The 23,820-nt window shown below is 43.1% G+C and overlaps 1 protein-coding gene across 3 annotated transcripts in view; it reads left to right on the forward strand.

Annotated features, from left to right (window-relative positions):
• The window catches only part of RSU1 (Ras suppressor protein 1), a 186,143-nt gene that overhangs the window by 16,600 nt on the left and 145,723 nt on the right, over positions 1-23,820 (forward strand). For 2 of the 3 annotated variants that reach the window (XM_059404246.1, XM_059404244.1), the window contains exon 3: positions 15,303-15,353. The exons of the other annotated variant lie outside the window; for it this stretch is intronic. In XM_059404246.1, the coding sequence (XP_059260229.1) occupies positions 15,303-15,353 (51 nt within the window). The remainder of the gene's footprint in view (positions 1-15,302; positions 15,354-23,820) is intronic. 3 annotated transcript variants of the gene reach the window in all.

Genomic DNA, 23,820 nt, shown 5'->3' on the forward strand with positions numbered 1-23,820 from the left:
AGAGCTTGAGATTATTTCTTCTGTTCCTTTCTCTCCCTCTTTTTTTTTTTTTTTTTTTTTGCCTCTGGTATTCCCATTATGTGTATATTACACCTTTAATAGTTGTCCCATAGTTTTTGGATATTATGTTCCATTATTTTTATTCTTTTTTTCTCTTTGTCAAGTTTATGTTGACTTATCTTCAAGCTCGCATGACTGTCCAATCTGGTGATAAGCTCATCAAAGACCTTTTTCAGATCTGTTTGGCTTTCTGACATTTCCTTTTGATTCTTAGAGTTGCTTCTTTCTGCTTACATTATGTGTTGTGTTCTTGCATGTTGGCTACTTTTCCACTAAAGCCTTCAGATATCAGTCAGAGTTCTCTTCTGTCCCCATTCTGAGAACTCCAACTCTTTGTCCTGAGTCTGACTCTGTTGCTCACCTTGTCTCTTCAGACTATGTTTTTGCCTTTTAGCATGCCTTGTGATTTTGTTGAAAGACAGACATGATGCCTCAGGGAAAAGAAACAGGTAAAAAGGCCATTACTGTGAGGTTTGCTTGCTGTATGTATAGAATTCATAGGCTAGAATTTTCTCCATGATTTTCTTTTTTTTTTTTTTTCTTTTAAAGATTTTATTTATTTGAGAGAGAAAGAGAGAGAGAGAGAGAGATAACAAGTAGGCAGTGAGGCAGGCAGAGGGGAAGGGGGAAGCAGGCTCATTGCTGAGCAGAGGGTTTGATCCTAGGACCTGAGATCATGACCTGAGCTGAAGGCAGAGGCTTAACCCACTGAGCCACCCAGACATCCCTTCCTCCATTATTCTTTTTGTCTTTCCTATAGTCTTTGGGTTTCCTAGAGACTCCTTCTTAGTAGTGTCTGATCAGTTTATATTTGCAGTTATATCTTGTTACCACATGGGATCCCTATTGAAGAGGTGTGGGGAGGGGAGAAATTTTCTAAAATTCTGTAGTAAGCTTGGGCTCCTGGGCCGTGACCGTCCAAAGTGCTTTTCAGCACCTTTCTTTCCTTAGGTGAAATAGGAAGGTGAGAGGAGACTGGAGTTAGGTATTTTCTTCTCCCATGTTGGTTGGGGTCCAGTAGACCATTTCTTCTTTTTTTAGGAGAACAAAATGCTTTGGTCTCACTTCAGGGTTGTTAGGTATTCCTTTCCTTTGCAAGAAGCAACCTGGGATTTTTCTCATTGATTTTTCACCCTGAGAACCTGGTGGGGCTCCTAGAGCCTGGGTCCCCAGGAGTTTTCTCTCTCAAGCTATTTGATAGCTCACTCCCCAGAAATGAGTCAGCTCCCCTGTAAGCGTTCCTACCAGTTGCTGGCTCTAGTTCCTGCTGCTGGGAAGCTGTGATTCTCTACACCTGTCTCTATGGTTTTCCAGTATGGTGGTTTACCCTGTGCCCTCAGTTCTCTAATGGATCCCAAGAAGGGTTGCTTGTGTGTTTAATCAACGCTTTTCTTGTGGTGAGGATGGGAGTGATGACTTCCAAGTTCTTTATATGCTAGCTGGAAAGCAGATACAACTATCAAAACTCTCATAACAAACTATCAAAACTCTCATGGTTCCCTAATTTTTTTATCTTAATTTTTTTTTAAAAGATTTTATTTATTTGACAGAGATCACAAGTAGGCAGAGGTAGGCAGAGAGAGAGGAAGGGAAGCAGGCTCCCTGCTGAGCAGAGAACCCTATGCTGGGCTTGATCCCAGGACCCTGAGATCATGACCTGAGCCCAAGGCAGAGGCTTTAACCCACTGAGCCACCCAGGCACCCCTGGTTCCCTATTTTTTAATACATGGGCCATATCTAAACTTTTAGTGCATATATCCATTATTAAAGTCTCTCTCTGTTTAACTGTCATCTACCCTTAGTTATGCAGATATCTGTATATTTTATACCTGTATTCATTTACATCGATCCTCAAGTCAGTCTCTTGTTATTTTGATTTCTTGAGCTTCATACTTGATAGATTTTTGTAGGAAGGGCCAAAAGATGAGTATTTCCAGGGTATTCATGTGTTCCTGATAGATAAATGTTTGTACCATTCTTATTTAAAGGTCAGTTTTATTGGATATACGGACTCACTCTTTCTTGGAGGTTTTTTTGTTTTGTTTTAAGATTTTATTTACGTATTTGAGTGAGAGACCCCAAGTGGGGGAGAGGGACAGAGAAGAAGCACACTCCCTATTGGGCATGGAGCCTGCTGTGGGGCTTAATCTCAGGACCCTAGGATCGTGACCTGAGCTGAAGGCAGAAGCTCAACCCGCTAAGCCACCCAGGTGCCTCACAGAGAGTTTGTTTTTAGTGTTGAATTTTATGAGTTCTTTATATATTTTGCATATTAACTCCTTATTGGCTTTATCATTTGCAGCTATCTTCCCATTCAGTAGCTTGCCTTTTTGTTTTATAGATGGCTTCCTTCTTTTTGCAAAAGCCTTTTAGTCTGATGTGGTCCCAATAGTTTATTTTTGCTTTTGTTGCCCTTGCCTGAGGAGACAGATCCAAAAGTTGACTGTATTTTATTTGAGGGGTTTTATGCTTTCATGTCTTACATTTAGGTCTTTAATCCATTTTGAGTCTATTCTTTATGTGGTGTAAGAAAGTGGTTCAGTTTGTTTGTTTATTTTTTTATCGCCTGGAGTTTTTCCAGTTTTTCCCAACACCATTTATTGAAATATTGTATATTCTTGTCTACTTCATTGTAAATTACTTGACCATATAAGCATAGGTTTATTTCTCAGCTTTCCCATTCTGTTCTGTTGCCCTTTGTGTCTCTTTTTGTGCCAGTACCATTCCGTATTGATCAGTGCGGCTTGTTGTGTAGTGTGAGATCTGGGAGGAGGATGGCACCAGTATCGTTCCTCTTTTCATGATTGCTTTGGCTTTTTGGAGTCTTCTGTGGCTCCATACACATTTTTGGATTCTTTGTTTTAGTTCTTTTTAAGTGCCGTCCCTGTGAAAACAGGGAGTGCGTTGAATCCATAGGTTACTGTGGGTAGAATGGGTATTTTAACAATATTCTGCCAGTGCATGAGCATGGTGTTGTTTCCATTTATTTCACCACTGTCTTATAGCGTTTAGAGTACAGATCGTTCAGCTTCTTGGTTAAATTTATTTCTAGGTATTCTATTTTATACAATTTTATAAATGGAATTGTTTTTAAAATTTCTAATCTTCTAATCATTGTTGGTGTATAGAAATGCAACAGATTTGTGTATATTGATTTTGTATCCTGAAAAATTACTGAATTTATTCTGATAGTTTTTGTGATGGTCTTTAGAGCTCTCTGTTTATGTTATGTCATCTGCAAGTAGCGGCAGTTTTACTTTTTCTTAACCAAATTTGTGTGCCTTTTATTTTTATTCTTGCATGATTTCTGTGGCTGGGACCTCCATACTGTGTTAAATAAAAGTGGTAGGAGTGGGTATCCTTTTCTTGCTCCAGACATTAAATGAAAAGCTTCCAGATTGTCACCATTGAGTATGATGTTGATGAGGGAGCAGGAGGCTGGCTGAGGACAAAGCAGGAGCTGGCGCCTTGCACCCCCTCTTCACCCTTTCCCCTCCATAAGTGTAGCATCCCTCAGGCAGCCCTGACTGCCATGAACAATAAGCAAATAGTTAACTTGCAGAGCTCACAATCCTGCTAGACAGGAGTCTCCCTTGGCTTACAAATGTTCTAAATCTCACTAACAAAGACGATTGATAGCAGGATTGTGACACCCCACCAAAAAGTCTCCCAAAGATCTTAATGTTAATGGCTAAAGACAACATTGATCCAGCAGCAAGGGCAAGGCCTCCTGGCAGGCCTGGAACATCCTGGCACCTTGTAGGCCCTCTTTAGCATATGAAACTCCACTGAAACCTCCCTTCCCCTCACCTTCCCCCAACAGCAGGGTACATAACCTGCCATTTCTCACAACCCGGGGCAGCAGCTCTTCCTGCCCACGGGTCCTGTCCCCGTGCTTTAATAAACCACCATTTTGCACCAAAGATGTCTCAAGAATTCTTTCTTGGTCATTGGCTCCGGACCTCAGCCCACCAAACCTCACCTAGGTTCTAGAACTTCATCAATGTTGTCTGTGGGTTTGTCATATATAGTCTTTATTATGTTGAAATATGTTGCCTCTGTTTCCATTTTGTCGAGTCTTTATCATGAATGGACACGGAAGTTTGGTAAATGGTTTTTCTTTGTCTATTGAGGTGATAGGATTTTTATCCTTTGTTTTGTTAATATGTATCAATTAATTTGCAAATATTGAGCCATCCTTGCATGCCTGGAATAAATCTCACTTGATCATGGTGTATGATTCAGTTACTGTATTTTGAATTTGGTTTGGTAACATGTGATTGAGGTTTTACATCTGTGTTCATCAAGGTTATTGGCTAGTGTTTTTCTTCTTCCGTAGCATCATTGGTTTGGTTTCAGTAATACTGGCTTTGTAAAATGAATTTGCAAGCATTTCTTTATTTCAGTTTTTTGGAATAGTTTGAGAAGGATAGGTACTAACTCTTTAAATGTTTGGTAGAATTTACCTGTGAAGCTGTTTGATCTTGGACTTTTTTTGGGGGGGATTTTTGATTACGGGTACGATTTTGTCCCTAGTTATTGGTCTGTTCAGATTTTCTATTTCTTTTAATTCAGTCTTTGAATATTGTATACTTCTAGGAATTAATCCATTTCTTCTAGGTTGACTAATTGTTGGTGTATATTAGTTAATAGTAGGCTTTTATGATCTTTTGTATTTCTGTGGTGTTAGTTGTAACTTCTCTTTCATTTCAGATTTTATTTGGGCCCTCTCTTTTTTCTCGGTGACTCTGGCTAAAGGCTTATCAGTTTTTTTGATCTTTTCAAAAAGCCAGGTTTTTGTTTTACTCCTCTTTTCTATTTTTTTGGTTCTTACTTCCTCTGTTTCCACTCTGATCCATATTTTCTTCCTTCCACTAACTTTGGGCTTTGCTTGTTTTTCTTTTCAGTGTAAGGTTGGATTGTTTGATATTTTTCTTGTTTTTTGAGATACATCTGTGTTACTGAAAGCTTCCTTGTTAGAAATGCTTTTGCTATGTTCCATAGATTTGGGGATGTTTCCATTTTCATTTGTGTCAAGGTATTTTTGGATTTCCTTTTTGATATCTTTGTCGACCGGTTGTTTGTTTCATAACGTGTTTGAAAGTGTGTGTGTTTGGCTCCATGTGTTTGGCCTTTTTTACTTTTCTTGTAATTGATTTCTAGTTTTCAAACCACTGTTGTGGTTTGAAAGGATGCTTGATACAATTTCACTTTTATTATATTTATTGAGACTTGTTTTGTGGCCTAACATGTGATCTGTCCTGGAGACTGTGCCATGTGCACTTGAACATGTATTCTTCTGTTTTGGGATGGATTATTCCGTACATATCTGGTAAATCTATCTTGATCCAATGTGTTGTGGAAGGCCACTGTGTCCTTGCTGATTTCTGTCTGGATGTTCTCTCCACTGATGTAAGTAGGGTGTTAAAGTCCCCTACTATTATTGCTGTCAGCCTCCCCCTTTATGTCTGTTAATATTTGCTTTATGTAGTAGAAGCTGCCATGTTGGGTGCCTAGATATAGGATTCATCCCTTTCTTATTATGTAATGCCCTACTTTGTGTCTTGCTACAGTCTTTGTTTTAGAGTCTGTTTTGTTTAAGTATTACTACCCATGCTTTTCTTTGCATTTCCATTTGAATGGAATATCTTTTTCTATCCCTTTCAGTCTCTGCATGTCTTTAGGTCCTAAATGAGTCTTTTGTAGGCAGCATATCAATGGGTCATTTTTCTTTCTTTCTTTTTTTTTTTTTTTTAAATCCATGCAGTCTCTTTGTCTTTTGACTGGAGCATTTAGTCTTTTTATATTTAAAGTACTTTCTGATAGGTATGTACTTAATGCCATTTTGTTTCATTGTTTCCTGGTTGGTTTTGTAGTTCTGTTCCTTTATTTCCTTATTCTTCTTTGTGAGTTGATGACTTTCTTTAGTGCTCTGTTTGTATTCTTTTCTATTTATTTGTGTACCTTGTAGAGGTTTTGGTTTGTGGTTACCATGAGATCTCTATGTAACACCCTGTGTATACACCTCAGTGTTTTAAGTTGATGGTGATTTAAGTTCGAACACAGTCTAAAAGCACTACCAACAGTGTACAAGGGTTCCTGTTTTTCCACACCCTTGCCAACAGCTGTTGTTTCTTGTGTTGTTGATTTTAGCCATTCTTCATTTTGGTAAAAAATGAACCTACAGACTAAACCTCTTTTTTATCTTTTGGATGTCTGAAAATATTGTACATTTGGCTGTTTGTTGACATGTGTTTGCTTTATTCGGCCAATAAAAACCAGAGCGAGAATTAATCAGATTTTAGTCTGGAAACGACTTTTAAAGGCTTGTCTGTACCAACTTAACCCACCTGTGCCCCTTTTTTCTGATCTAGAATTGGTGGGGGGGAGGTGGTGGATGATAGGACTACTATGTAGGATCACTGTGAGGAATGGATAAAGTGGCAAAGTTCCGAGTATCATGCCAGCCATGTCCTAAGCATTTGGTAAACAAATGCTTTTGTTGTTGTTCCCTTATTTTAACAGGGTTGCTTCTAGTGAGTGACTGTAAAGTGCTGCACATAACACATTTATGTAGTAGGCATTACATAAATACTAGTTCATTCTTACCTTTTTTCTTTTGTTTCATGAAATCAAATAATTTAATTCAGCCTTTCATTATCAAGATGAGAAATGTGTGCGCTAGAAAATTCTGGTGATTTTCTCAGGCTCTCATGGGATTAGGATCTGGATCTCACACTGCTTAAATCTGGGCATTCTTTGCTTTTAGTCATTTTATGTAACCGTCATATTTTCTTCGAGATAGAATGAGGTTTTCTGTACTTTTTATTATTATGAGAATTTCCACCATCTTGCAAGACAGTGAAAAGCATGCCGCGTCCAGGGGTGGGTGTTATTTACCTAGTTCAGAAAGAAGCAGCTCAGGCTGGAATCTGGAAAACTCTGTGGTAGTCTTGGTTCTCATTCTGGTCCTCCCTGGAACTTGAGAGCAACCACTTCACTGCTCTGGGCCACCGTTTCCTTGTCTATAAAGTGAGGGGCTTATGTGATTTGATTGCTAGGATTCGCTGACTTCTAAAAATACCCTTTTTTGTGTTACATGTAAGGACCTATTTAGAAATTGTCCCTGCCCCCCTTACCCCAGGGGATAAACCAGCTTTAGGTAACAAAGCCCAGATACAAAGGTGGGTCAGGCCCGGTGGAGACATCTGATCAGTGGGGGGGATGCATACTGTCTCCCTGGTTACCAAGGAGTATGGGCCCCCGCCCTTTGGGAGCCTTTTTGGCGCCAATCCCAATCAAGGTGTAATAGGCTGGGTCAAATGTCTACTAGGGTAAACTGTAACTCAGTTGGTCACCTAGAATCACTGTGGAGTTTCCTGTGTGTGTTACAATCTCATTGGTCACCTGTGCGTGGCCAGGCCCGACGCATGGCCTTTGCCCTTAAAAGCTAGTCTGTGAAACAGAAGGGTCGCCCACTCTTGTAAGAGGTGCGGCCTTAAACGTTCGGTTAGATTCTTGATGCTTGGCGTGAAATAAAGCTTTGCTTGACCTTCACTTTGTATCAGTCTTGCTCCTTTAATCATGGACCCATTATTGGGGCATAACATTACACAGATAACATAGTTTATGCTAGAAATACTAGTACAGACAAGCAAAACGAAGGAAGATGGGTAGGTAGTTGGATACAGAATAAACTTGAGTCTGGACCTTGAAGATTTGATGGGGCCTGAAGAACCTTTCAGGCATTTTCCCTTTCACAGGAGTTTGAAGTCATTGTCTCTCCTTTGTGGCACTTACAGTCCACAACGCGTCACAGTGCTGAATTGCATCCCCTTATTATTTCAGAGTAATCTCGCTGAGGGCAGCAGCTGTATCTCAGTCCTATTCCATCCCTGTCACAATGCCCACATTCCGTCTCGCAAAACAGACCTAATGGGGACGAAGCATTTGTTAATAGCGTCCCGCTCACACCTCGGGAGCAATTAATGACCGCGTGCCATCCGGGGCTTGCTGCGTTTTTCTCTCTGATTCTCCCGGGTGTTTTCAGAAATATAATTTTTCTTTGTCTTTTTTCCTGAGGGAGAGACTGTGAAGTGACGTGTTTGAACAGGAGTAATGCGGGTTCCACGTTTTTCATAACACAGTGGCTTGGGTCTGGTATCTTTGGATTTAACCTCCTGGGGAGCACAAGGCACCTTGTCAGGGACCAGCTCCAGGGGCTTCTCAGCACACATGACATCACTGCTCAAAAGAGCAGGTATCAAAAGAGGTATCCCAGGTTTTTTTGCTGTCCCATATATTAAATCGCTTTCTGTTGAAGGAAAGAGCAGTTAGTTAATTATGGTTGTTAGAACCTTTATCTGCAAATAGTATAATTCGGTCCTATAACTGATTTAGAAAACTCACCTCTACAGAGTTTTCAACTCACTGCAATATTAGTTAGGAATTAAAGGAAAGCTTTCATAACATGGTTTTTTGTTTTTTAAGTTTTAAGTTATGAGCAATATTCAAAAGAAAAATATTTTTATGATTCTGGGTGTGTTGATGAATATGATATTTGTATTATATCTTGGTATCGAACATTTTATTTTCTGTCTTCACTTTGATAGATTGGCAAAAGCTGCATATTTAAGAAGATCTGAATCTGTGTCTTACTACCAGGGGTGAAATAATTTCAGCCGTGCGACACAGGCAGGCATTTTAATCTTGTATCGTGGAGACGCAGAACCCAAATTGGTCAGCTTTGCCTTCGGATGCTGACATCTGGCCGGCTTCCACATCCCTGTGGAGTCTCCAAATCAGGATTATTTAGGGCGGTGGCTGTTGCTAGCCTCCTGGGGGAGCCAGAGCGGAAAAACCATTTGAACCATCCCATATTTCAAATTCACATCAATTCTTCTTTCTGGCCTACAAATTTGGGAGGAACTGAATTAGTAGAGGGTACTGTTTGTGATGGAATCTGTCATTGCCCAGAGTTTGAATCATGCCCTTCGAGTTACCAAACCAGGCCTCCCTCTTTGAACATCCAGAAGTATGGTGGTGGTTCTAACACGGCAATCCTTGCTACCACAAGACCTGTCCGAAAGGGGCAAACCATTTGCCTTCAGCTGATGGCAGTGTTTTTGTCTGCTTCCCTTTGGGTCTCCGTCTGTGAGATGAGCTGGAAGTTACAGCCAGTTTCTGTGAGCAGTTACCTCATCTTTCCTTTGGTCTTAGAGATGGCCAGTTCCAACCCATGATAAGATCACAGACTCCTTCAAGTCCCACACCATGTGGCATGTTTTCAGGCCTCATTCCTCATTCACTCTGGCTGTGTTTCTCCCCTCTGGATGGAAATGTCATTCTGCAAAGCTAGTACCTTTTTTTTTTTAACCTCCTCTGAGTGCTACCAGGGGAATCATTTGCTCTCTCATTTGCCAAACAGGGGATGGTAGAGACAATTTCCAGTGTGCCCCATCATTGTGATATGTTAGGTTATTTTGAAAACAAGTCTATCATGTCATCTTAGGTGCCGTGGATCTCATCATGCTTTTTTTTTTTTTCCCCTTATGCTGCCCATTTTATGCTGAAAAGAAGGAAGAGACCAACACTTCCATGTGTTATCTAGAAATTATGATTCTTTTTGTAGGAATATTTAGTTAGTCCTTCGAGTTTTCTGGATTTATTCCATTAGAATACCAGGCGCCCCTTCCAGTCCTGTACTTTGTGTAAAAGTTTTCCATCTATTTCTCAGGGAAGCCTGGGATTTTTTCCATAACCTCCTGTGTCCATGTCCTGTAAAGGTCCAGCAACCGTGCATGGCGAGCCCTCTGTGCTATGGTGTTTTTGGATATGTCATCCCACAATAAGTAACATCTCCTGAGCTACCCACTGTCCGTTCTGGTAGACTACTCCTGTGTCCACATTCCTTTCATATCTTGCATTTGAGCATCTGGGTCTATGTTCTCTGTTGCCTAAATTGAGTGACTGTGTAGTTTTCATCCAAGCCAGGCCAGTTTTGAGGACAGTCCGCACAATCCGAGACTTTCCCAGGCTCCCCAGGATGTACAGTAGATAGTCCTTCTTAGAGAATTTCCAAGGTAGAGCCTCTTGGCATTCTGAGTGTGGTGAGTGCCCATGAAATTATTGAACTGGCCAGTTCCTTTCTGAGGACTTTCCTGCTGATTCCCTTCTTGGCTAGAGAACAGTCAGTCAGAAATTATGTGTTACGGCGCCAGGCCATCTCCCCCTGTGCCTCCTCCTTCCTTCACAAACACCTCCTTTCCAGCAATGTGGTTTCCCACTGATCATTTTGGCCTGAAACCATGTTCACCCAAAGACCGTTTCTAAAGGCTGGAGGCAGGAGGATAGCCAAGGCGCTGTAACCTTTAACTGTGTATGTCAACACACTTCTTAGTTACTTGGTCGATTTCTGAAATGTATTCTCCTTCAAAAATGCCTACGCAAAGCACAGTTTAATATTGCTTGAGGAATTTTAATAACAGTTTGTTCTCACTGTTCTGATGCTCATTCCTGACAGCTTCTGGTGCTGCTCATTCTTGGAAATATGTTATTCACATGGTGGGTGATCTCCCAGTGTGCGATTCAGGCCGGCAAGGCAGGTCAGCGGGTACAGCCTGCTTCCATTTTCCCAACATGTTTGACCATGGCAGCTTCTGTGCTTTCAAATAATCCATTCTATTTTGGTAGACACTTTCTCCCTTCTTTTTTTAACAGCACGGTTTCCATACAAGACTCACAATGAACTCACCATTGCCAGGTGGAGGGGAGTGGCGTGTTGTATAAATACGTTTGTCCCAACTCAGTCTTCCCCAGTACCAGGCTTTGTGATTGACTCTGTGATTTTGATTCTGTCCAACTTAACTGCCCTCCCCGCAGACCCAGCCCGGAATCCTTTGTTGCCCTAAATATTTTCTCAGAGATCTTTTATTAACTTTTTCTTTACTGCTCCAATTTTTTTCTCCCTCTCGTCTACTTGAACATGTAGCTCCGTAACAATAGTGAGGAAGAAAAATGCATTCTCGTGGTCTTATTGGGTGAGACAACAACTGCATTTCCCGTTATTAACACAGAAAAAGCACTCTGAAACTTGGTCACTTTCTCTCCTGCCAGATGCTTGGAGAAGGGACACGGGGAAATGGTGGAAAAGGAGCAGCTTTTCCCTAATTAAGTCCTCCATTGTGAATGGTAGCTGGGAGAAAGAACAAAAATTTTTTTCTTCTCATGAGTTAGTTGTGGTATCAGGAAAACTTAGGGCCGAGACGGGAGGCTTCTTCATTTTCTTTTGTGATCAGAACTGATTTCTCTGACACTCAGAGGGAGTGGTGTGCTAGTGTATGAGGCTGCTAGTTAGTTGTCTGCCACTATCAGCTTGTCCCATCCGTGTTGGTAGTAAAACCCTCCTTTTTAGCTGGCCCTTGGTCACCTGGAATAGAGACTCCATTTCCTTGCCTCCCTTACAGCGAGGCCTCACTGATGAATTGATTGCAAGTGGAAATACCACATGCAGTTTCTTGGAAGTATCCCAAAGGAGGAAGTGTTCTTTTTTTTTGTCTTCTGAGGGGGAATACAGACATGATGGCAAAGCTCAGGCAGCCATCCTGTGGCATGAGGTGGGAGCCACGTGTTGGGGATGGTTGAGCAGCAAAATACCAGGAACCTCTGGATCACCTGTGTGTAAGTGAGAGACAGATCCCCATGTGTGCACCCTGGTTAGCTTGTGGCTTGTACTTACATGATGGTGACCGTAATCTTAACCAGTGCATCTGTGAGTCTTTTTTATCTGCTGTGGTAGGAAGGTAGCTCTTTGAGATACTTTTTTCCCCCATCTCAAACTGTGTACTTCAGAGAGAGAGAAACGCTTAATTGGTGGACAAGGAATCTTAACTCTTAAAATAAAAACATGCAAGATCTTCTGCAGTGTTTAAAGTCTTAAGTGTCCTGTGAGAAGAGGCCATTTTGACTTTTGAAAACCACAAAAATTCTTTTCTCTTTCCCTATTGACTTGTGCTTCCCCTTTTCTAATGGTTCAGTCCCAAAGCCAGTGAGTAAGACAGAGAGAGAGAGGTGGTCAGGGTCGGGAGCACTGGTGGCCTAGAATGGGGGGGTGAGGACCCGAGTGGGGTGAGTTGAGCATCTCTGCAGGTCGGGGAGCCAGGCCTGCAAGGTTCCAGCCCAAGCAGGGCAAGGAGGGTGTTGCTGTGGACGGGCGGGTGAGCAGGGGAGTCTGAGCAGAGCATGAAGGGGTCCCACAGGAGGGAGGAGTGTGGGGGAGATTGGTTACTGCATCATCGATTCTGAAGTTGGAGAGTTGAAAGGACTCTCCTTCCACAGAGCCTACTCACAGGATAATTAAAGGCACAGGATCTGGCTTAGCAGGCGTAAGGAAGCCTGGGTGAGCCTCAGGGGGCCTCAGAATCTCAGTGAGGCTGTTCCCCAGAGTCTTTTCTTTACTGCTCGCGACATGTTAGCTCTTCACACGAGGAACCATGTGTGAGGAATCTTGAGTTTCAGGGTAGCCTGGGCAGACATGTCCAGCAGGGGCTCGCATGCCCCACTGATCATGGGCCCCATAGCCAGGTGACAGCCATCAGTCTACACATCCCTAAACAGTGTAAACAAGCTGGCGCTGGGGGTTTCCTGGGTGTCTTTGACTTTAAGCTGACATCACTCGTCGCTGGCCAGCCTTCCTCTTGATCTTGACCAAGAATCCGTACGCACCTTCCAGGGGCCTCTGCGAACAAGCATAGAGAGGTGTCGGTCTGGCTGTAGGAGGACTCCTTCCTGCGGTTTATATGTAGGATTATTGATACACAGTAAGTGGGGCAGAGGTGACGGAAGCCGGAGTTCTCACTGTTGGAGAAGGGAGTCATGCATACAGAGAGGGAAGAAACTGGAGTGAGCGGGGTGATGTTGTATTGGAGCTGGAGATACTGTTGTGAACTCAGGGTTTTCGGTAATAACAGTATAGAGTGTGTGTGTGTGTGTGCGCGCGTGCGCTCAAGCTCTGTCCACTAAGAGGAGCTGAGAATACCGAGCCCCAAATAGCAGTGAGCACATCTGGTGCCCAGATTTTGTCTTATAAATACCAGTTTCCACAAAAAGGAACCAGAGCTCATTAGAGAAATGGTGGTTTCAGAGCTGTGGCAGAAAAAGGACAAGATGAGCCTGAGTGTCTAGTGCCCGGAAGCGGCGAAGTGCCCAGGGAGCAGGGGGACCGGTCAGAAGGCTCGCAGCCGGCTCGGGTGGGCTCTGTCTGGCCCCGTCGGGCAGTTGGAACCCCAGCATAAGTGACAAGGAGACTGTAATGCACTGACCGCTGTAGGACACCAAGGGCCATGCAGACAGAAAGAGAGAAACTGCAGTTTCTCAACAGCAACAGTCTTGACATTTTGGACTGGATGGTCCTGCGGAGCCAAAACTCTGCTCTGCTGGACTCTCCTTCCAGAAGCACCTGGCTGTTTCTCGTTCTGGAGATTCCTGCAGAGGAGTGAGGGGGCCGCCTCGTGCCTTGGGGCATCCCAGGCCCCCGCCCCTCAGGACGCCTCAGCTTCGGACCTGCGCTCTCTCCTACAGACACAGCGGGAGCCCCTGAGGAAAATTGGGGTTTTAGTGGCCGTGGGTGTTAGAGTCAAAAACGTTGCCAGACATTGCCAAACAGTACCGTGAGGGTGGAGATGGCCCTGGTCAGAGGTCATGAGCTGCACGTGACATGGGATATTTCTAGGGTTCTGCAGTACCCCCCTTCCTCAGCCCCCTTCTTTCCAAATGCTTATTGATTACAAAGGGGAAAAGAAAGCACCTTGGTGGAGAAGCCTGGCAGAGGTCAGCGGTCAAGGAAGGATGGTCATTGAGGTTGCGCCGCTCTGATAGGACCCATCGAGGAGAACCCCGCATTGCCTTGACCTTCCTGCCAACGAGGCTTCACCTCAGTCTACCCAGGAACAAAGGAATTGACGGATCTGCATGGAGGTCCACATCTGGAGTAATTGGGCCTGGAGGCAGGCTTCACAGTGGCCAAGGTCTCACGGAACTCAGCAGGAGAGAGAAACGCGGGCAAGACGTGGTCTGAGAGAACCCGCAGCTGCACGCAGCGGGACTGGGAACCGGGCTGTTCACTTGCCGAGAGAAGTGATAGGGGCGTCCGGTGACACTGGGGTGAGGGCCAAGGACTAGGTGGTGATGACTTGTGACAGGAAGTGCCTGGCTTGGGTGGCAGGAGGCCGTCCTCCGCATACCCTGACTTTGTGGGCATCAGGCCGGCCGCGCACTCTCAAAAGGTTCGGGGCAGGAAGACAGGTCTCTACTGCATTTTGAATTTTCTATAACTTTGTGGTGGTTGGGGGGAAAAAAAAAGGAAAGAAACACATTCAGAAGCTGTGATCAGGAGTGATAACACTCATTTTCTTCCCAGCGTGCTGGGGTCCAACATGAAGGCCCTTCTTGGGAAAATTTTTTGTCATCTTCTGAGGGAAAAATGTCCGCTGCATTAATAAGAGAACGTTCTGAGAGAACGAATATTGGAAAAATGTCTAAAGCTGTTTACTAGATAAAATGTATATTTAAAACATAGTGTTTAAAGCATATGCTGATCATCCTGCACAGTTTTAGAGCCCCAAATGGAAGGCAGGTCGCTTTTCTCTTGGACTTTTTTCTCTCTTTCTTTATAGTGGGAAAAACCCTATTTCCGGCAAGTCTGATCTTGTTGAGTTTAAAGCTCCTCGAGATTGTCTGGAACCGGTGAGCAAGCTGCCGGTGCTTTGAAAGAAATACCAACCAAAATAATTTGAGGGGAGAGTTTTTTCCTCTTCGTCCCTGGGAGCGTGTACAAGAGTTTCTGGGCGGCCTGTGCGCAGGGGAAGGGACATGCTCCCTGCTCACCGGGACACGAGCCTCCTGTCCGCAGAGGATGTTCCCTTTGGAACAGGCGAGGTTCCCTGCTTCTCCACGCCCTGGCTGTGGAGATGGGTCGCTCAGGCGGGCGCAGAGCTAACTGGCCCTTGTCGTGTTTGATCCGGTGACATTAATCTCATTGGCCCTAATTCACTGTGCTAATTGCATAACTTTTCTTAATTTGGAGTGACATTTCACAGACAGTGTTGCATGAAACCTTGCTTCTGTTTTTGTGAGTGCTAACACTTGACCTTGTGGAAATCATTTAACGCTTTACCTTGTAGGAGAGTGGGGGTAATTTGGATACATGTACTGACTGTGTGATTTCTTTTTTTTTTCTTTTGCAGTCTCCTTATCCCACATCACACAGCTGGTCCTCAGCCACAACAAGCTAACAAGTGAGTTAACTTTACCGTTAGTTAGTTACACGGTTTCTGACTCTTAGGTGATCGTTGTGATACTGCTGATTCTTTTGTTTCCTTTAAAAATGCTCAGGACAGATGTTATTTGGGGAAACCTAAAATCATTTTTGGTGACAAGTGTGATACACAAGAATCTTCTCCTGTATTATATACTTTTGCTCTGTTGTGTTTTGTTTTTGTTTTTGTTTTTACTTTGCCCTGTTTTGAGGATTCTTTCTTCACTTGTGTAAACTGAAGGAAGAACATGACATTGCTTCTCAGGAAATGGTTCTTTTCAGGGCTGGTAAGTGACCTCAGATGCCAGGCGATTGATGAGTGTTTTGGGCGGGGGGCAAACCAAACTTATTAAAAATATTAGAGTTCTTGGCTTTCTCTGTACTTCCTCCCCAAAGGGAGAATATTTAACTGTTGCTCCTTTACTCTGATGGATGGGGGGATTCCTACCCCTCCCCGGACCCCACCAACAAAATTGTGTAAGTTATGTAACTTGGCATCGGCATTTTTCACATTTTTGAGTCTGGTTCCCAAGAAGAATTCTCTGGGGCCTGGGTGGTGTCATGGCTTGGTTCACCTACAGGAGAACAGAGTTGTTTTTGTGAAAATATCTCATATGAGTGATAATGGGCCATTTTATCCTTAGAGCGGGGACTTTAAAGATTTTACTGACAGGGAGCCACTCTCCTTTCTCATTCCTAATTGACTGTCACTTCTTTGTGCTTGCCATATTTCCTGCAGACTTGAATGATTTTCTAATCATGTGGCAAGAATTTGTTAGGGCGCTTGAGTCCCATGAAACGGAGCTGCATGTCACGTTGAGGGATTTGCCGTGTAAATTTATGTGTATATGTGCATTATGTACAGCTCGAGGCTATGTCACAGAGCTACTGATTACTGAGAATTAAGAGGGTGGTTAGGGCCCCTCGTGTGCCGAAAACAGGCAGATTTAGTTCATTTTTAGCAAATAGCACCTATTGGTAAGGCCAAGGCAGAGGGGCGTGCTCCTCGTGTTTGAGTAATGATGGTCAAGAAGCTGAGAGTGGGGGCGCCTGGGTGGCTCAGTGGGTTAAAGCCTCTGCCTTCGGCTCAGGTCATGATCCCAGGGTCCTGGGATTGAGCCCCACATTGGGCTCTCCGCTCAGCAGGGAGCCTGCTTCCCCCCTCCTCTCTCTCTGCCTGCCTCTCTGCCTACTTGTGATCTTTATCTGTCAAATAAATAAATAAAATCTTTAAAAAAAAAAAAAAAACAGAAGCTGAGAGTGAGGGCTCCGCGTCACATGACATCATTTTTGTAACAGGTAATATGCTGCCGGTTTCCTGGTTTTCACAGCAAAGGATCCTTTTGTCCACTGATACCTTATCCCCAGCTCACAGGGCGTTTGCAGTTTGTTCTGAAAGGGGGACAGCACGATCCCTGAATTCCCCAGAATTTGGGGAGCAGAAGTCCCCGAAGCTGTTGCACAGTTCATACAAATATTTAATTGCCAAGCTTCCTGTGGTTAGATTTGCATCATCAGCAGAGTGAAAAAAGTGTACATTTAAACAAGAAGCAAGACATGCTCCGTTCCTATTATATCGTTAATTGATCTGTTCTTTTTTAAAAAACAAAACAAAAAACAAAACCTTCCACTTTTTTCAGTAGTCGTTTATTTCTCTTTACGTGACCACAAGGATAAAAATCTCAGGGCTCAGTGGATCCGTTTCTTTCTGCAGCCAGAGATGAATTTAGAGAGGCACGAAAACGGAGTTAAATTACGCCTGCTCCTAAAGAGGTTGGCTGGGAATGGATTCAAACTTCAAATTTCATCCTTCCTGTTTTTTTTTTTTTCCCCCTTTTTTCTTTTTCCATTTGAGACATTCTTGACCTAATCCAGTAAACTCTAATTAATCGTCTTGGTAAATTCTGTTTCAAGCCATTGTGAGTCGTGTCAGTGACACTCGATCTGTTCCACTAAGGTCAAATTAGCATCTTTTACTATTTTTCTGGCATTTAAATGAATGACTTCGCTATGGTTTTTCAAGTATTTATAGTAAATATGTCCATTTGATGGAAATATAAATATGCATTAAATGCAAGTGGCTGAGCACACCCTCCTGTCACTTTGTATGGTAATCAGTGTCTTTCACTTTCTGTGGTTTTTAATAGGGCCTGGCTGACAATGCTGCATTAAAACCAGTGGCACTCAGAAGTTAAACCCCTCAGCCCTTCTTTTGTCTTGCAGAAAGTACTTGTGTTTTTCTCTCAGTCTGCCAATTACGCTGTTGTTTGACATTTCTGCTGGTGTGCTCACGAAATGAAAGGCTAGCCTGCTCAGACTGGGACCTTGATTTGGGGACAACGGAGTTGGGATCTGCTGAGCCATCCAGGTCCTGGGGGCAGCGAGTGGGCTTCCTTTCCGTGAACAGGTCCTCTCACCGTAGTACGAGGGAGGCCACGCAAAGCCGGACGTGGCCCGGCGATCCTTCAATTCCCCCAAGATTCTGTGAACAGAAATCCTTAAAGCTTTCTATATTTGAACTAATGAAAAATATTTCTAGTTCGTCAAGCCAGTTAGGGGTTCATCGTTAATACAGCAGCACTATTTACATTTCAACGGGGGTGGGGTGGGGATGGGGGCTGTGTGGATGGGCTTGGTTGGGAGCCGGGTGGGGGATCGCTCAGCCTGGAACAGCTTTCCTGGATGCATGGACGCGTGCCTCTCCCAGATGTACTTAGAGGGAAGGCAGAGCAAGCAGCTCCAGCTGGGGAGGTGCTAGCTGGCAAGCTAGCCGAGATGTTCTCTGGCCCAGGAGGGATGTTTTCAGAGTAAAGATGGGGTTCTTCCACCAGGCTGTCCCCTCCGAAACAGCAGTCGCCCTGCGGTTTGCCTGGCCAGCAGAACCTGCCCCATCTGCCCCCGCTCCTCCAGCACCCCCTCCCCAGATGCTGCGGAAAGATCGGTCCGTCCCTCTCCTCATGGCCAGCCCTGCCTCTGCACCTGTACTTCCTTGCCGCCTCCCTTCCACCCAGGCCGCCTCCCCCTCCTCCTGTGCTCCAGGCTCCCCTGGCTGCTCTGGCCAATGGGAAATGGTTCTTCCCCAAACTCCTATTGTTCATAGACCCCTAAGACCAGTGCAGCATGTCCTTGTCCTCCTGCTGCTTTGTTGACTCACTCTTTCCAGATCTTAAGCTTTCTTGAAAGTGGGGATCCTTTATTTCTTCTTTTTCCTTAACACCTATCACTGAGCACCTAGTGGTTTCCCTGGAAATGTCTACAGAAAGCAGTAATGATTGATAGAAGGGAGCAGGAGATGGCAGGGAGGTCATGGAGGAAACAGCTGGCCTGAGATGACGCCATCTTTGTAGAAACTGGACTTACATTCTTGGGATTAACTGGTATAGCGGCCTGGGTAGATGCGGCCACAACACGCTTCTCTTTCCTACTCAGGGGCTCATGTCACACATGCCAGACCAAGTGCTCCAAAGAAACATTACCCTGTGTCCTGGGAATGGATGTCCCTGTCTTGTTCTTCGTCACGGAGACCCTTTCATAGTGAGGGTGATGGACTGGGACGGCACCCCTCGGTACATCTCAGCTCCCACAGATGGGGACAGCTCGTGTCAGGATGACTCACAGATGCTCCTTCCGCCCAGAGACCCTGATGGCTCGGCTGAACGTCACTTCTCCATAAACCCTTCATTTGTTCTTAGAGCTGTGACAGCTTCTGCGCCTATTACTCTACTTCAAGCTAGATTTATATATTTAAGATCCCAATTATTTACTGTTTTCTTCATGCAATTAATTGCATTATAATGTCCTGGAGCTCAGGAGCCCTGGCTGAAGCGCTTCTGTATCCCACATCTCCGAAAGTACCAAGAGCATGTTGAACATCACCTTGACCTTCAGTTAATACAGGTTGATTAATGGACTGGCGGGTGATGAGTTGGGATAAGTCAGAGCCAGATAGAGATGACCTGCCCAGGGCCTTGCTTGCTCTCAGTGTTTTGAAAGACGGGAATGTAACAATGATTTCAAAGACTCTCTTCCTGTGTGTCTGCCCCCTGCTCAAATGCTTGTCTTTGATTACTCTGCCTTTTAAGCCAGTGTTTGCTGAGTCTTTTCAGTTGGCCCCATAAGCTCATACCTGGTTTTTATGGTGGTTTGGGAGTGTTAGGCTTTGTAAATGTTTTCCTACTTGTTTTCAGTCTTTGAGACTTTCATTTTAAGACTGTCGTTTTAAGGCTTGTCCACTAGAGGTCACTGTTGAGATACGTTATTTTTTTTTCCCTGGGTCTTTTGGCTAAGAGATGAAAAACCAAATTTGTGTTATCAGATTAAATTTTTTGCAGGCTATTCTGCTCTGTCCAGTAGGATATGTTGCTGTTGCTATTTACGTTGTGCAGTGTGCCATGATGAAGGTATATCCCTCTATAAGGGTATATATTGTTTTTCTCTTTTGCTCCTATAATTATCGTTCTGTCTCACATGCCAGTTATTAGTGTATTACTACTTCTTTCTCAAGTTAGGAAGTTTACTTCTTTACACTGGAAGAATTTTATTGCCCTCTGTAGTATTTTGTATTGGGGATATGTAAGATTTTATTCCTGTGGAAGAAAGCTGAAAATAAGTATGCGTGTAACCAGTTTTTTTTTTTTTTTTTAAAGATTTTATTTATTTATTTGACAGACAGAGATTACAAGTAGGCAGAGAGGCAGGCAGAGAGGAGGAAGCAGACTCCCCGTTGAGCAGAGAGCCCGATGCGGGGCTCTATCCCAGGACACTGGGATCATGACCTGAGCCGAAGGCAGAGGCTTTAACCCACTGAGCCACCCAGGCGCCCCGTGTAACCAGATTTTAATTTAAAAAAAATAACCATGTAAAACTCAGGGAAATTGTGTGAGGACTTATATGGATTCTTCTACTAAATGTCACCGTGGGGGGAAGGATACTCTGCCTTATGAAATGAATTACACTCTGAGTTGGTGGGCAAAACAGTTTCTGAGCATAATTTTTTAATGTGAAGCTTTTCTTAATTTTAAAAACAATTTTATTTTTACAGCCAAACCCACATACAGAGATTGCTGGCACCTTGAAGATGATAGTCGTGTTTTTCATTTTGTGACCCATGCATTTTAGGATTAAGCATTCATCATTTTGTGCAAAAAATGTGATGGATATCATCTCGCTCTGTGTGAACGTTGCATAGCCTGCTCTGTGTAAACCTTTCATAAGTGTGGGTGTCTGGGTGTCATTGTTCCGTTTTATACTTTGAACTTTGAACTTTTAGGAGTTTTGCCTGCAGTTTGAGGCCTTAATGCTACTGTATCTTGTCATTTAATGCATCGGAAATGGCTAGTCAGGCAGTAAACCCAAGGTTTATGGGAAAACATGTTTTATTTTTTTTAACAGACTATTTCTCATTAGTTTTAGCTCATGTATGAATTCGAAATTACAGGGAACAAGAAATGCTAGGATTTTCTTTATTGGTGATTTCAATAATTTATCAAAGATAATGTTCTAAATATACAGAAGTTAATACAAGGTTTTAAAGTTTTATGTAGATGTATATATATCCATAGGATATTTACCATAAATGTTATTATAAATGAGTTAAGGAGCATGTTGCACATGGAATATGATATCCCCCAAATATGCAGATCCAATTATAATGAAGAAAATTAAGCAGTTTTTTTAAAAAGCATGATAAATTAAACCCCTTTCTACAGAGCTCATAGATTGCTGAGATGTGTGAGAAAAAGAAACTGTTCCAACTCATGAGAATGACCTTCACCAGTGTTCAACACCTTTCTGTTCTAAAGTCTCTAGTTCTTCTTTCATAGATTATTTGTCATGCCTTATGCAAAAGTTCCTGTGCATGGCTTGTATGAAATTAAACTGAGGGGAAATATGCAAAATAAATCGTCTCTGTGTCATGAATTTATCTTGTGACAATGTCAAAACAACTTGCTGTTTGCATTTTAAAAGAGTGTAAATGTATTTATAATACAGAGGCTTTGATCAATAGCTTATTTTTTTAATTAGTGCACATTTATCAGTTTGTTACTATGCCACCATTTGAAAGATTGGATTTGAAAAACTATATACATAGTATTTTTGAGTCTGGCAGCTATTAATTCGACAGCATCTATCAGATGATACCAGTGGTTAGTTTACCATAAAAAAAATTTACCTGCAGTTGGGAGTTCGTTGTTTTGGTTTTAGTAAGTAAACCTGCTATGTCATCTTGTGGAAGAATCTGTTGACCCCATAGTCTGGAACCGGGTCCACGGTCAATGGGTGAAGTTGGAGAAGCTGTCTCTCTCTGTCTCTCTCTTTCTTTCTTTTCTTTTCTTTCTTTTTTTTTTTTTTTTAAAGATTATTTATTTATTTATTTATTTGACAGACAGAGATCACAAGTAGGCAGAGAGGCAGGCAGAGAGAGGAAGGGAAGCAGGCTCCCTGCTGAGCAGAGAGCCAGATGTGGGCTTGATCCCAGAACCCTGGGATCTTGACCTGAGCTGAAGGCAGAGGTTTTAACCCACTGAGCCACCCAGGAGCCCCAGAAGCTGTCTCTTGATGGTATTGTGTCCTTAACTGAGACTCTAGCCCACGGGTCCAGTGCTACCAACCAAAATGTACCTATTCTAGAATCTCTGTTCTTGGAGTCTGTGCTAAGTGGAAGCTAAACTGTAGTGTATTAATTCTTCCACAGTATTTTTTATTTATTCATTATTATTATCATCACTGTTTTTATTTAGAGACTGGGAGAGAGTGGGGGATTGGGAGGGATTGGGGAAGAGGGAGAGGAAGGATCTTAAGCAGACACCTTGCCCCGTATGGAGTCAGATGCAGGGCTTCATCCCCCGACTCTGAGATCATGACATGAGCTGAAAATCAAGAGTCCAACGCTTAACCTACTGAGCCACACAGGCGCTGCCACAGTATATTTTTAAATGGAATGACTTTAGTTATGAGAATTTCAGAATGGTGGCAGGCTGTGGAGAGAATGATCTGCAGCCAGTTTGAACCTGTCCCTTTCCAAGTCATAACTAGCCTCTAAGGAAGGCTGATCTTGAAAAATGTTTCTTTTACTATTTACTATACAAGTCTCAGAATTGATTTAGTAGCAGAAATGTATATGTAAATCATTTGTTGACTCTTACTCCTAAATAATGTGGGGTGTGTGTGTGTGTCTGTGTACATACGTACCTGCGTGGGTGTACTATGGAAGAGGGTGGGAGAGGGTATTCTAAGAGGTGCAGTTCCTTGGACATATATTCTTTTAGAGAAGTTCTTAACATTTCCTAACTCACCAACCTTTCTTAATGGGGTGAAACTATGTCACCCCATGAAGTCAATGGGGTGACGTATGAAACTATGTCATTTATCCCTAGAAAAATGCACATAGGTTTTGTGGATCCTATAGAGAACTATCTTTGAGTTCTTTAGGGGTGCCTATAACTCAGATTTAGAAACCCCGGAGTAGGGGAAAGATAGCAGTATATTTGCGGTATGAATAAACTGGTGCTGTTTCTTACAGATGTCAGCTGGAAATTTGTATGAAACTTCAAAAAGGTGACTGTCGATGCAATGTGAAATTCACTCTTTTTTAAAAAAGGTTCAAAATCTCCACCCACTTTAGCTGCTGAAATTAACATTTCATTAAATAAGAATGTGGATCTTGAATGGAATGCATAGGTATTGCTAGCCTTAAATATAAAACTGCTCATTATTTTACCAGCAAAAAATGGGTTTATTTGGGAATAGCAGAGAATTGCAGTATGGGACAAAGCAAGCTGTGGCCAAACCACAGGCGAGTCCAGGGAACAAAGGATTGGGAGAGCTCCTCTATGGAGGAGGGGGGAAGTATGCTGTTATAAACAAAAAGCCCTTTGGATTAAACTGGGAGCTGGAAGTATGGTGGCTTTTCATTGGCTAAGTTGTGACTGTCTCTGATTGGCTGTGCTGTTGCCAGGGCGAGGAGGTAAGCCTTTCTTCCTCCTGCAGGGATAGTCAAGTACCCCTGTGCAAGGTTCATCTCTTCCTGTTGGGTCGAGCATAAGAGCTCCCCCTGCTGGCCTCCCAAATCCGTTTGCGTGAGGTGTCCCTTTATTAATTTTAAGAGTATATACATATCTCAATTTCCATAACATCTAGGAGAATTCTTTCTCCCATTTCAGTTTTTCTTCTGTTTGCCAGTCAGCTCAATAGGATAAAACGCTCTGCGATTGACCTACCACTAGTTAACAAACTCATCCCCTTCCTTTTCAAGATGTTTTCAGTCAGAACCCTCTTGTCTAATTTTTTGCTCTTCCTTTAACCTTTTCCTCCTGTCCATATATACCCTTCTCTGATCACCTTATTTTTTTAAAAGTTTTTATTTATTTGCTTGACAGATATAGAGAGAGCACAAGTAGACAGAGCAGCAGGCAGAGGCAGAGAGAGAAGCGGACTGCCCGCTGAGT

Source organism: Mustela nigripes, chromosome 6, assembly GCF_022355385.1.
Source record: "Mustela nigripes isolate SB6536 chromosome 6, MUSNIG.SB6536, whole genome shotgun sequence".
NCBI lineage: Eukaryota > Metazoa > Chordata > Mammalia > Carnivora > Mustelidae > Mustela > Mustela nigripes.